The sequence below is a fragment of the Equus przewalskii genome, chromosome 22 (genome assembly GCF_037783145.1).
Source record: "Equus przewalskii isolate Varuska chromosome 22, EquPr2, whole genome shotgun sequence".
Lineage (NCBI taxonomy): Eukaryota > Metazoa > Chordata > Mammalia > Perissodactyla > Equidae > Equus > Equus przewalskii.
In genome coordinates, this window is record NC_091852.1 from 24,889,884 (window position 1) to 24,902,869 (window position 12,986).

The 12,986-nt window shown below is 32.7% G+C and overlaps 1 protein-coding gene across 6 annotated transcripts in view; it reads left to right on the top strand.

The window, feature by feature from the left end:
• Window positions 1–9,417, top strand: part of JAK2 (Janus kinase 2) — a 136,287-nt gene extending 126,870 nt beyond the window's left edge. For all 6 annotated transcript variants that reach the window (XM_008525246.2, XM_070589991.1, XM_070589989.1 and 3 more), the window contains 3 exons: window positions 6,547–6,664; window positions 8,143–8,256; window positions 8,503–9,417. In XM_008525246.2, coding sequence (XP_008523468.2) covers window positions 6,547–6,664; window positions 8,143–8,256; window positions 8,503–8,610 — 340 coding nt within the window. In that variant the 3' untranslated portion in view covers window positions 8,611–9,417. The remainder of the gene's footprint in view (window positions 1–6,546; window positions 6,665–8,142; window positions 8,257–8,502) is intronic.
• Window positions 9,418–12,986: the final 3,569 nt, after the last annotated feature.

The window sequence follows — 12,986 nt, forward strand, 5'->3', positions numbered from 1 at the left end:
TCAAATGTGTAATCAGATCATTGCAGTGCATTGTGTAAGTGCAATAATGAAGAAGAAGTTGGGAAAATATAAGAATGCAAATAGTTCTGCTGAGGGTTTAAATTAATCAGAGAAAACTACAACTAAGAGATGACATTTCAACTATTGATTAATAGTTTTTTAAATAGACAAGAAGGCCATTCCATGAGGAGGATGACAAGAACAAGAGGATCAGGAGCTTCCAAGTGAATGGCGTCATCACAGAACAAATAGGGAGTAATTGGAACTGGAAAGGTTTGAGCCCTGTATACTATGTTAATGAGTTCAGAACTTATTCAGTAGACAGTGTGTAGGTGGGAAATTATAGAGGCTTTATCTGAGGGAATAACATGAGGAGATTCATATTTTAGGAGGATAGCTCTACTCTTGGTGGTGAACAGCAGTTCTGAAAGTGTAGGGACCTCAGATACCTACTTTAGGGATTCCATAAGGTTAAAAATATTTTCATAATAATATTAAGATGTTGTTTGCCTTTTTCACTCTCGTTTTTTCATGAGAATATCGTGGAATTTTCCAGAAGCTATAAGATATGTCTTCTATTAAACCAAACATTAAAGAAGCTTACACAAATGTAAAACAATGCTACTCTTACAAATTTTTTTGTTGTTTTTGGAAAGTTATTTTTTATAAAAATGTGATTTACGTTAACATGTACTGGGTTTATTATTTTTAATGAATTAAATACTTTTCTATTTTCTTAGTTTTAATATTTAATATGGTAAATATTAGTAGATATAAGCCACATAAACAAAAGCTTTTTGGAGACTTCAGTACTTTTTGAGAGTGTATAGGGAGCCTGAGACCAAAAGATTTGAGAACTATTGGTATAGAGGGTACGTTGTATTAAGGAGAGGCTAACAGTAGAGAGAAGGCTAATTAGGCAACTTTTGTAGGAATCTAGGCCATTGGTTTTCAAACCTTTGTGTATTTATACCCACTGGGAGAATTATGAAAAACTGTATCCTTTCTTGCACATTTTTAAATTGATAGCTAAATTTTTTCCTTATAAATTTAAGTAGTTGTAAATAATATATTTCCTAAAATATTGACATTTAAATAACAATTATATCAATCTTTTAGATGTATCCGATGAAATCTAAGTACCACAGCAATATGATACCCATTGTCACCCACTTTAAAATGTATAGGAACAGGCATTTTACTTTTGATAGAAACTTTACATCATTCCTTTTTGTCCTTAAAATTATATTTCCACTTCCCTTCTCACCAAGAATTTTACATAATGTATTATATTTTATACTTGGAAAATCTTTTGATCATCTATCTCTTTTGTAACCAAAATATGTACATAAATTGAAATTGATTTTTAAATTTCCTGTGACCACAAAACTCCTAAGTATTCACATTTTTCTTCTGGATTGAGTTATCACTGAAGTTATTATCAGGATGAAATTTTCCAAAGCAATATAAATAACTTACAAATTTGGATAATTGTTGAAAAACTTTTATTGGAGACATTTCTTAAAGAGATAAGTGGAGCTTCCCCACCCCCCCCCCCCAATTAGTTCCTATATTGTTGGAAGAATGTTATTTATTTCTGTAATGGGACCAGATTCAGCATAAAACCTAGGTTTATTTTCCATTTCATAGATGTAAACACTGAGAAAACTCATTTGTGTAAATAAGTAGATAGGAATGGAAGTTTTGTTATAACAATATTGATTTCTATGACTCCTGAGATGTGTAGCAAAAAAATATATACAGGGATCTACCATTAAAATTTATATATCTGGCAATTTCATTAGATCCATTCTTTTTTCAATTTTATTGAAAGCAAAGAATTAAACCCACTTGATTTTCAAAAGTGGATTTACTACCCAATTATTAGAGTTATTCTCAATTTCTGGGAAGTGTACCAAAAAACTTGTTCAAATTAATTGCAGTCGTGGTGTTACTCTCATTTAGAGGCATCTTGTTTAAATTGATACATTCAAAAAAGGTTGCAAAAAAAATATTGTTAATTTTGACACAGTATTTTTTAATAACATCTTTTATAATATTTTAAATACATGATTTAAATATGGCAAACCTTTGTGCTGCCTCAAAGGTTGAGTCAGTTTATGAAGAATGTCCTCATACAACCCATTTAGCAATGCTAGGCCTCATAAACAAATCACACTTAATTTCTGACAGAAAAAGTCTGACTTCATTTTTTAATTTAAATAAGTATATTAATATTATGAAATATTACTTTTTAAAACACAGAAATAAGTTGCAGAACACATGTGCAGAGGCTTTTTTATAGTGAAGCTAACAAAGCATATCCACCAGAGTGCCTTCCTTCCAAGATTCCTTCTTTTCTAATTTTAAATACTCACTTTTATACGTAATTTTATATTCTTTGTCATAAAGAAAGCCCCCAAATTATATAAATTTTGGGCCCTGTATTTCTCCCTGAATATTTGGAAAGATAAATCACAAGGGCAGTCAAGATAAGCTTAAAATGATATATATCTAGTATAATTAATTTCATATTGTTATGAAAATAAGTAATTTCTCATTACTTAATTTGCAATAAATGATACAGAATAAAATGTAGCTAGATTATAACTTATGAAGTAAAGTATATGGCAAAATGCATAGTATTCCTTCAGTAAATGTTTTGGGGAGAGGTATGTGTTGAACTCTGTTTGACTTTTTAAATAAGCAGCTTGTATAAAAATCAGAAACGACATCATTTTCATCATGATCAAAATTTTCCTATGTATTTAATGAAAAAGCTATATACTACTAAAAACTAGTCATATAGTTTTATTTTTATATTAGCAAAAAAAATTAAATGTTTTATTCAATTAATTGAGGTTGACTAAATTTTATATAAATATTTCAGAATATGATTTGATAACATAGGTTTTAGCTAACATTGAATAATGAACACTAACTCTGAAGTCTGAAAGAAATCACACAGAATTTTTATCCATAATATTTAGCCATCATATCTTTAAAAAATTACAGTATCGTTTAAAAGAGTCTTTGTCATCTATATTGCTTTTGTTGTTCAGAAGTGCTCTTTGTTTTAAGCTAACGGCATGTTTCAGCATGTCCTAGGGTTGGTATTAAGAACTGAGGGAAAAATGATTCTGCTAAAATATTTTTTTAAATTGTTGAAGCAGAATTTTAGACTTCTAGAGGATCCTTATACTGTTCTTGCTGTAGAGTACCCCTTGGAAGATCTTTATATATCCCTGGGGTGACTCCACGTGGTTTGAGGATCGCTGTACTAGTCATGAGATAAGGATCTGACCCAAGACTGTAACAGCAATTTTGGTTTAGGAGACTGATTTGAGATATTTCTAAGATATACTCTAAAGGTACTAGGTGGTTCATTGGACATTGGAGTGAAAGATGAGTCAAAAATAATTCTTAAGATTTCCAGCTTCCGGAGTTGGGTAGATTGTGATGCCATTCATGCATAGGGAAAGTAAAATAATCAGCAGGTTTTGGAAAGGCGGGGATGGAGTTCTGTTTACCTATAGAACTTTAATACGGACATGTTCAGTAAGTCTGAAGCACAAAAAGAAGGGTCAAAGATATGGTTATAAATTTAGGAGACTTTAGTAAATAGATGGGTGATACTATCTAAGGGAAGGTTTTTGACAGAGGGGAAGAGATCTGATGATGGAACTTTGGGGAAACTCAAATTTAGAGAATGGAGAAAAGACGGGTTAGTGTTAGGGAAATATAATTCAAAATAAGCTCTCCTCCCAACCTAGAAAACCTCTCCACAAAGATAGAAGAGAAGGAAAACAGTTTTATTACTGAATAAGCATTAATCCAGAAAGTAATATGCGTCACAAGCAATCTGCTAAGAGATTGCAAAGACGGAAAGAAATCTCACCCTTTCATGTGGCCAAGGAGAGTCAATCTGTTACATATATGTTCTCAAGATGAACAATAACTAGTCCTCAAGTAAGAGGACTTGACAGCACCATTTATTACCCATAGTTCATCCTAAATTTACTTGGTAATTGGAGTGACCATCTGTGTTAGCTAATTGGCTTTATAAACTTCTCCTATCTTTACAACAGGACGTAGTTTTGCAACTTGGAAGGAGGCACCTGCCAAAGTTAGGCTTCTATCCTCTCACAGAAACTGGGAGGTAGGGTGCTATCTTCCATGATGATTCCATTCCAAAGAGATGGTTCTCAGGTTCTTGAGAAAGAAATTCCTGGATCATAAAGCTGGCAAGAGGTTTTTAAGAAAAAGCTTTAATAAAGATTTACATATATTTCAAAGAGACAAAGAATTTACAGTTAGAGGTTTTCTAAAGTAAATGCTCTAAGAAAAGAGGAAGAAGAGTCTTTCCCCTCATTTTCAAGAGGGAGAATTATTTTTTTTTATTTTTTGATTTGTATTTATCCTTATATAAATGATGGGAGAGAGAAAAACAGCCTTGGAGATGGGGCTGGTGGGGTGGGAATTATTAAGAGTGCTTTCATGGAAACCAAAGGAACAAAATACTTTGAAAGGGTTGGGGGAGTAGCACTGTCTTGAAAGAGATTATATTTCATTTGTGGGATAAAACTAACATACATTTAAAAATAACATAACTAAATATCTAAAAATTTCTTAAAAACTAACTATAAAAAGAATATACCTTTACGTGGTTAAATGTGGAGTATGGACTTTTAAGTACTCTAGAAATTCAGTAGCATAAGGTCATTAAGACCTTGAGTAGTCAGAGGAGGATTTGTGGAAATGAGAAAACTTAAATTAGCTTTGAAGGAGAGATTAAATTTATGTAATTCATACTTTTAATCTCATCAGTCTAAAACATATCTCTGTCACCATCCTTTATAATAAGGATAAACCCATTAGCAATGGAATCATGGTATTCAGTGCATTGACCAAAATTCTCCCTTGCATAGTGTTGATATATGAGTGGACAGTGACACCATTTCCCCCCATGACTTTCTATTTTCTGTGCTCCCTCTCATCATTACCCCCTTTCTGATTAACAGGTTCTTTCTTTTATATGTTAATAGCTTCAAGTCTTGCTCCAGCTTAGAAGCCATTTTTTCCCACTATGACACTTATCAGGATTCATTTAAAGCTTAACTTGCAAAGAGCAGCTTATTTTTCAGTTCTTAGAAGGTGCTTTGCAGTTAACACTGCTGTTACCTATAGAGACAAAAATAAATTTTTTTGGATTTTAGTTATCTTTGTGTATCAGAGGTTCCCAAGACCACCCTCAGGTTCGATGATTCACTAGGAGGACCCACAGGACTCAGCAAACAGCCACACTGTTACCAAACCAAAGTGGGTTCACTTCCTGGTGAGTTAAAATCAGACTCTCCACCAGAAGTAATTGTCACACAAAGTAGAGCTTATTTACAGCAAATAGGAGACCACTAGGAATCATTTCTGAAGTCATGGCTGTCCCAGAGCACAGGACAGCAGAGGCCTTTTATTTTGGATAGGGAATGAATATTCGAAAGGGAGAGGTGGGTATTCACTTGCACAGGCACAGTTTGTGCATCCCCACAGGTGCTGCTCTTGCAGTGGGGCTTGGTCTGGTTCAGGGTGGTTGGTGATTACATCTCTTAACTAAAAAGAAAAAAACAATTTGAAGAAACAGTTAAATGCTTCTGAAACCTCCCTTGAGTTCTGCGGGGCAGTTAGTCAGTGACAATACTCATAACTATGATTCATTACAGGGAAAGATAAAAGCAAAATCAGCAAAGGGAAAAGGCATCTGAGGCAAAGCCTGGCGGAAACCAAGGACAAACTTCCAAGGGTCTTGTCCCAGTAAAGTCACATGGGACATGCTTAATTCCCCCAGCAGTAAATTGTGACAACACGTGTGAAATGTTGTCTACTAAGGAAGCTCATTAGAGACTCAGTACCTAAGGTTTTTATTGGGACTGGGTACATAGGCATACTCCGCCTGACGCATATCAAAATTCCAGATTCTCAGAAGGAAAGCAGATGTTCAGAATAAACCGTATTGTTTGCAGAAACAATATAGGCACAGTGAGCCACTCTTACCATTTAGGGAATTGTGGAAACCCTCCTGAAATCTAAGTTCTCAGGCACCAGTCAGGTATCAACATTCTAAGCAAGCAGGCCTTTTCGAAGATGGCAGCCTCAGGCCTGCTATGTTAACTCTTTTCTGTACACCTTTTAACCCAATGATTTTTTTTTTCCTTAAAGATTGGCACCTGAGCTACGAACTGTTGCCAATCTTTCGTTTTTGTTTTTTGCTTTTTCTCCTCAAATCCCCCCAGTACATAGTTGTATATTTTAGTTGTGGGTCCTTCTACTTGTGGCATTTGGGACACCGCCTCAGCATGGCCTGATGAGCAGTGCCATGTCTGCGCCCAGGATCTGAACCAGTGAAACCCTGGGCCGCCAAAGTGGAGCCCTCGAACTTAACCGCTCAGCCACAGGGCTGGCCCCCTTTTTTTTTAATCCAGTGATTTGCAGGTAAAATCAAGAATTGGCATATCAAGTAACTGTCTTTTGAATGCTTTCAATGTGTTACAGGTATGCTCCAGAATCACTGACAGAGAGCAAGTTTTCTGTGGCCTCAGATGTTTGGAGCTTTGGAGTGGTTCTGTATGAACTTTTTACATATATTGAGAAGAGTAAAAGTCCACCAGCGGTCGGTGTGCTTTTTATTTACTTTCAACTTTTTTAATATGAGAAAAGATTTTTCCAAAGAATAATGTTAATCTTAGGGCTCATTTTAGAGCCTCTTATTGCTTGTTTGTAAGACAACATCTGAGAAAATAACCCTAAACTTATTAATTAAATTAACTTGAATTTTTAAAAAGGGGGTGTTGAGTACTCTTTAGTATGTTGTCTTAGTATTATTTTTAGTAAATCAAATAAGCTCATTTATTCTAGGAATTATTGCAAAAGTTAAAGTAAACCTTTTAAAGTAATTTTTTTCCTGTACATTATAGATTTTTTTAAATATAGGAAAGTATGAAAAAAATCATCTTTAATTCAACTGCTCAGAGATAACTACTTTAATATTGTGATATGTTTTCTTCCAGGCTTCTTTTAATTTTGTATATAAAAGTGAAATTTTGTTAAAAATATTTCTTTTATAAAATAAAGGTCATACCATCCAGTTTGTATTAAGCATGGATAGTTCCCTGTATTAGTAAATATTTACTGCAAATATGATGTCCAACTTCTGGGTAGCATTTCATCATTAAGATATTTCTGGACAATCATTTTTCATTTTTCAGTCTTAAGTAACACTTCAATGAACAAGTGAATATTCTCATACATATTGTTTATCTCTGGTTGTCACCTTAGAATAAAAGTATAATTATAAATGAAAAGTTATAAACTCTTTTAAAGAGTTTTGATTATTTCAGAATGCTTTCTAGAAAAGCTCTACCAAATTACTCTCATTAGCAGTGCATTAGGCGTGTTCATTTCTTCATCTGCCAGTATTGACCATTATATTTTTATTCAATTTTGCCAAATTGATAGGAGAGAAGTTGTATATATTTAATTTTAATTTGCATTTCTCCTACTAACATGACAGTACATATTTATTGGGTATTTGGGATGAGTATGTGTGTGTGTGCAGTGTCTGCTCATGTGTTGTGCCTATTTTCATATTGGTAATTTTTCTTACCAATTTATAAATGATATGTTCATTGTAAATATTTCTCTAGCTTATAGTTCAAACTTTAATTTTATGAATTTCTAACATGAACATTTTCTCTCCATTGCATTTATGTTTAAATATTGATTCTGCATTTTCTTTTTATTATGGCCTCTTTTACATTCAACTTTTTATTTCACGTGAAATGTAATATGATGTGTTAAAACGACAACAACCAAAAAACCGAAGTAAATATGTTTTTAGTTCACTTACTTTGATCTCTTCTCAGAGAATAATGGCATTATAGAGGTTCCACATTTAACAGTCCTTTCTGAAATATGACTGAAAAGGAAGTTACTGATTCTTAAAATAGTCTGTTTTTAAAAGGTTTCCAACATATAAGAAAACATACATATACAGACATTTTCCCATTTACTGGAAGAATCTGAGAAAGGATTTTGCTTCAAATTCAATATATCAAAAAAATCTCATTGAAACATGGGTTTGTTTTTCAGGAATTTATGCGTATGATTGGCAATGACAAACAAGGACAGATGATTGTGTTTCATTTGATAGAACTCCTGAAGAATAATGGAAGATTACCAAAACCAGATGGATGCCCAGATGAGGTAAGAAAAAAAACTTTTTATCCACAGTAGTCATGCATTTTCTTTCTCCTTTTACCCAAGGATGTTAGGTCATTTTATGAAATTTAATTTGCTGAGCTTTTAGATAAATAGCATAATCATATGACTGTGGTTCTAAGCCATGATACTTGTATAGGAAAATTAAGTTGGAGTTCTGAATTCATGCTTTCGCCAGTTAAAAGATGGCACTTTGTATGCATTGTAATTTTGTTTTATTTTCTTTTACAGATTTATGTGATCATGACACAATGCTGGAACAACAATGTAAATCAGCGCCCCTCTTTCAGAGACCTAGCTCTTCGAGTTGATCAAATAAGGGACAACATGGCTGGATGAAAGAAAAGAACTTCACGCTGAGACCAAAATAGACTTACAGAACCAAGTTTTGCATTTCACATTGCCCTGGACTATTATTACGTATATCATTTTGTGTATATCATGATGCTAGCCAGCAAAGATGTGGAAATACCTGCTCAAAACTTTCAAAGTTTATTGAGTTTTTCTTCATGAGGATACCAGTTAAAGACATTGATGAAAAGTCCTTAGCAAAGAATGCTGTAAAAAGTTTCATGAACCTAATCAGTCAGTTAAGTCACCTTTCTTTGACAAAAGAAAAAAAATAGACTTTTCTCAACTCAGAATTTTAAGAGATGAAAAAAATTGTCTTGTAAATTTGCCAAGTTAAAAATGCATAGAAATATGTATGTACAGTTTTTACCACAGTGAATGTATAATACTCTGACACCTTGTGTGATGTTTTACACAAGAGCTAGTGTTCACTAATGATGTTTTCTAATTTTTCCATAGTCAATCTACAGTAACTTCTCTATACAGACAAATTAAGATGCTCAGATAATTGAATAAGCACCTTTGTGTCCTTGTTCATCTATATCACTGGCCAGCAATATAAGCAGGTGTATACTTTTAGCTTGTTGTTCTATGTACTGTAAATGTTTTTCAAAGCAAAGGGAACAAATGTTTAGTTTTATTTGTATAGGAAATTTCCCTAACCCTAAAGAATACATTTTGAAATGGAACAAGTTTACAAAGATATAACACAATCTATTTTCTTATTTGTCTCTCTTGTATCTGTTTGTGGTGAGTATGCTTTTTAAATAGAACTATATACAAGTTTTTCTAAGACTACAGTGAATAGTTTTCTTTTAAAATTTTGAGATTACGAATGCCAAGAATATTGTCATCCCTTGAACCATTGGCTGCCAACAAGATTCTTCAATCCCTGGGACCTGTGGTCATGCATTAAATTTGAATGTAAGCCGTAAAACAGATTCATTTTAAATGTATAAGCTTATAAAGATGCATAGTGAGTTAGGAATGTTTTTTTCTGAAGACTATATATTTTAGGTTTTCAGAAATCTCTATTGCAGTCATAGAAAAGATTTCCTTTTGGTAGAGATTCTTACATACAAGGGAGAAAAGAGAGTAAATTGGTGGAAAGTATGCTTCTTAATTTTATTCAAGAATGCCAGTAGAAAATTCATAATGTATGCCTTTAAGAAAAATGAGAGTATACATATTTTCAATTAAGTATAAAGGGTTATTTGTTGTTGTCTTCATTGGTTTTAGTGCCACTCCATTTTAGACACCATACCTAAAATACGGTGGGGTTTTGTGTATGTGTGTTATTTATATAAAGTTTAAAATACTTGGTATTTTGGCTAAAAAGAAAATAGTTTCTTACTTTATCTTCAGTGGTTTATGCTATTTTTTTTAAACTTGTACTTAAGACTTTTGATTATTTTTCTGACTACTTTTTGGAGCTCGTTTTAAAATGCAAATTATGTAAGAAAAAAAAGCCTCACACATAAAATTTGAGATGTTTCGTTTGGAAGGAAGGAAAGAGAAGAAATTCTTGCTTTTTACTATCTTTAAAGAATAGTACCAGTAGTTACCAAAGGCAAAAATTGTCTAAAATGATAGTATATTAGATTTTAAAAGATTTCTAGTAGATATTTTGAAGAAAGTTGAATATAATTTTTATTTAATTTGTAAAGACTCCTCAAGGATCTGTATTGTAATGCAATTAAGAGATCTTCCGTTAGGCTACTTTTCAAGTCAAAAGTAGCATATCATAATACAATATACTTGATTTCAGATTTTTGTACTAAAACTAAGTACTTAAAGATAGATTCTTAATGGTCTATAACATTTTGTTTTTAAAAACAAGAATGTTAACTAGATTTCTTTTAAAAAGTTTTTTTAATGTTTAATTTTTTGCTTTTAGGGAAAAAAAGCCCACATAAACATTCTTAAGTTTTTAGAGTGGGGATAGCTACCTTATAAAATTCTAAGTTTTCAAGAGAATTATTATTCACTGAGGGTTTGTGATGTTTTAAATTTTAATTCTGACCGTACATAAAAAGAAATTTACCCTGCAGCTGTTTAGTTTGTTCTGCACAAGAAACAGGTAAGTATTGTGCCAGTTAATGCCAAAATATTTCTTCAAATTAATATTATTTGGAAATGAGGGAAAAGTTTTTCTTAGAATTCTGTAAATATTCTAGTATATTAAGTTATACAATCTTTATATAAACAGTTTTCTACATCCATGGCTACCTGCTTTGGGAAATAGTCACTTCTTCATGTTATTTCTATTTATGCTGCCAGTAGCACTATAATTTGCTGTGGAAGAGTGCTGTCACAAGACTTCTGCTTTAAAGTCAAGTGAAGTTTTTATCACAACTAAGACTTCTGATATTTAAATTTTATTTAAACAGTTTTATTATGGAGTAAACATTAGAAAATACCTACAGTTCTATACCTGGGAGCCACTCTCCCTGGAGTGGTATTTGTGGTCAGTTTTTTGAGACTGTTTTCTTCATTGTGCCTTCAGCATGTTCCCACAAAATTGAAATATCGATGTAATAAATATTCAGAAGTCATTTTCTTTTGTATTGTCACCAAACCAAGGAAGTGGGGGTATACACACTGGTTTAGGCATGTGCATAGAACGCTTTTTATAAATAGTAAGCCTATCTTTCAATTTTTTAAGAAATGCTTCCTAAGATTGCTATCAATTACTGTGTGCTCTTTATGAACATTGCTATATCCACTTTAGTTTGGGTATTTAAATTATTGCTAAGGAAAGTTTCTCTAATATTCTAGTATAACTTACTAAAGATCTTCTAGTTTGGTATATTAGAATAAATAATCACAGTAAGTATAAGTCGGCAGGATTATCCAAACAAAAGACTAGGTTATATGAAATAAGCTTCATTTTATTTAAGAAAAAAAAAATCAAAGTATGAATATCAGAAAATACTTTGCGTTTACTCCCAGATTTAGGCTGGTTGTACTTAATTTCAAGATAACTTGCTGCTAAGTGTTTCATAACATTGATAATAACATTAGAAAGATTTTGTAATGACAGCGAGATAAGAGAATTTTTAAAACTTTCACATTGGGTGGGGGGATGGATTTTCCCTTCTTCCCTTCTAGGTTCTTTGGCTGGTCTAATAATCAAATTGATATGAGAGATTAATAGAAAAACAAACAAAAGTTTAATAACTTATATACCTCCTGTATATGTGGGAGAGATCCAGGAAAACTGAGTACCTCCCTGAAATAGCCAAATACCATCTACAGCTAAAGACAAAAGAATATGTTGGAGGTGAAGAGTCAGTGATGGGAGGTAACCAGGAAGAGCACAGTAAACAAGGGTAACCTTGTTATGCAGATTTAAGTCTTTGCCTTCTCCACTGATAAAGGTTTCTGGAGATTGTTATCACCCTCTTCCTAGTACAGCAAGGGAGACTCCCTTACAAATGGAGATTTTACGGATACAGTCCTGCTTGCTTCATGAGGGGATACTTTCTGAGAAATGGATTGATCGGCGACTTTGTTGGCAAATATCATAGAGTGTACTTAGACCAACCTCGATCCTCAATCATACAGTTTACTGCACACCTAGGCTGTATGGTACTAATCTTGTGGGACCACCATCATATACTCAGCCCGTTGTTGACTGAAAGGTTGTTATGCAGCACATGATTGTAAATGTAAATGTCTCTTACAAAAGGGTAACTTCTACTTGGTTTTCAGAACTTCTCTCATGTCTGCTGTTTGTTTAAAAATAACCTAAAATAATCATTATGCCAAAGAGGCATATTTTGGGATGACAAATTTTATTCCCCTTCAACATTAATCAAATTCATGTCATATGTATATATAGCCTTTCATATGAATCAAATTTTTAGTAAAACATACATTGTGTACCTAAATATTAAATTATTTAAGTTTATAGCCCTATCAATTTTATTTTATTACAATATGTTGTTCTTTAGGTTAAGAAATTAATTTCTATTGTGCTTATGTCAGATGGCATTGCTTAGTTGGTACTTAAATATGGTTTATTCTTTTTATGAAATTTACCCAGAAGACAAAGTACTCATCTTTGAGAAATGTGGCTACATTTTTTTAATAGCCATCCTAAAGACTGTGAAGTGGTATAGCATTGTTGTTTTGATTAATGATTAATGATGTTCAGCATCTTTAAATGTGCAATTGATTGGCCATTTGTGTAACTTCTTTGGAGAACTATTTAAGTCCTTTGCCCACTTTAAAATCAGGTTGTTTGTTTTTTGATGTTAAGTTGTAGGAGTTCTTTATGTATCCTGGATATTAACTCCTTATCGGATACATAATTTGCAAGTATTTTTTCCCATTCTGTGGGTTTCCCTTTCCCTCTATTG